This window comes from Phaethon lepturus, unplaced genomic scaffold (assembly GCF_000687285.1).
Source record: "Phaethon lepturus isolate BGI_N335 unplaced genomic scaffold, ASM68728v1 Scaffold56319, whole genome shotgun sequence".
Classification (NCBI taxonomy): domain Eukaryota; kingdom Metazoa; phylum Chordata; class Aves; order Phaethontiformes; family Phaethontidae; genus Phaethon; species Phaethon lepturus.
Genome location: NW_010566615.1, coordinates 3,158 through 4,587, shown reverse-complemented (window position 1 = coordinate 4,587; position 1,430 = coordinate 3,158). Strand labels below are relative to the sequence as shown.

General features: G+C 46.9%; 1 protein-coding gene across 1 annotated transcript; it reads left to right on the top strand.

Moving 5' to 3' along the window:
* Positions 1 to 2: 2 nt before the first annotated feature.
* On the top strand, positions 3 to 635 carry TMEM215 (transmembrane protein 215). The gene has a single exon (XM_010295543.1). The coding sequence runs from the start codon at positions 3 to 5 to the stop codon at positions 633 to 635; it is 633 nt and encodes a 210-aa protein (XP_010293845.1).
* The last annotated feature ends 795 nt before the right edge of the window (positions 636 to 1,430 follow it).

Below are 1,430 nucleotides of genomic sequence, written 5' to 3'. Positions count from 1 at the left end.
TCATGTTCACTGTGTCTGGCATCAAGGGAGAGACCCTGGGGGACATCCCACTGCTGGCCATTGGGCCGGCCATCTGCCTGCCAGGCATCGCCGCCATCGCCCTCACTAGGAAGACCGACGGCTGCACTAAATGGCCCAAGAACAAGTGTCCGTGCTGCAAGCAAGTCAAGGACCGGGATGTCATGGAGCTGCTGAGGACCCCTTCAGACCTGGAGTCAGGCAAGGGGAGCTGCGATGAGCTGGCCAAGAAAGCATACCAGAAGGACAGGAGAGTGCTGCGGGGTGAGGACTCTGTGTCCATCTGCACCACCACCACCACCACCACTATGGGAGAGTGCAAGAGCCTCATCAGAAAGGTGGAGCAGGAGGAGATGCTGAGATACCTGGAGACCTGCTACCCAGAGATGCCGGGGAATGTATTCGTGGGAGATAGCTCCATGTATAGTGCCTTGGAGAAGAAGAGCTCTTCTCCCACCAGGGACAGCACTGCTTGCCCTGATATTGAAGACAACATTTTTGTTGCTCCTAAAGACAGTATCATTGTCTGCTCTTACAAGGAGAACAGCCCTTATGACAGATACTGTTGTTACATAAACCCTACAGGAGTCAACTCAGACCAGGAGACCATAGTGTGAAAGAGGCATACTTTGTATATATGTATGTATACAAAAACTACAACTTCAACTTGATAGGGGATAATATAGCTGACTGCACTGCATGGGACAATCCTGATACTATTACAATTTAACCTGGTATGTGACTGATACTCAAACCTTTTGTGCCTGAAATACTCTTTCTGTAAGTAAACAAACATGTTTAAAGGTTAAAGAATTCAATTATTCATTTTGGAAAAAAGAAATTACATCTTACTTTTATTTTACCCCTTTCTCTCCCTTTTGTTTTCCTGCTGCCTATTGTATCCAAGCCCGTAGACACACTAGCAGGAGGGTGTTATCTGTGGCTGTCATCTGAGATCAAGGGCTGAATCAAAACTCTGGAGCTGTCTGTAGGAAAGAATGTGGTGCACTGTGGCTGAATGGGTCTTAGCAATAGTGTCACTTCATTTTGGGAGGGATTGAGGATGTCAGCATGCACTCCAATAGCTGGTTGATGTTAGGGAGTGCAGAAGTGATTTCTCTCTCCTCCTTCTTCCTGGCAGGATTTTATTTTCCTCCGCTTCAAGGAATCAATGTGCTAACCTTGTGGCCTCTTCTGAAAGTGTCCTAGGAACCAGATAGGCTCAGGGGAGTTTTCAAAGGCTAATCCATCATCAGTAGCATGCAAGGTACAGGTTTTAGCTTCATTCCACACTGGCATTGAGTTCACCGGAATGTTTCTAACAATTCTGGATTTTACTGGCATACTTGACAAGGAGGTTACAACATGATTATGACACAGTTCTTGCAGGGACTAGGAGCAGATGTCAGTGG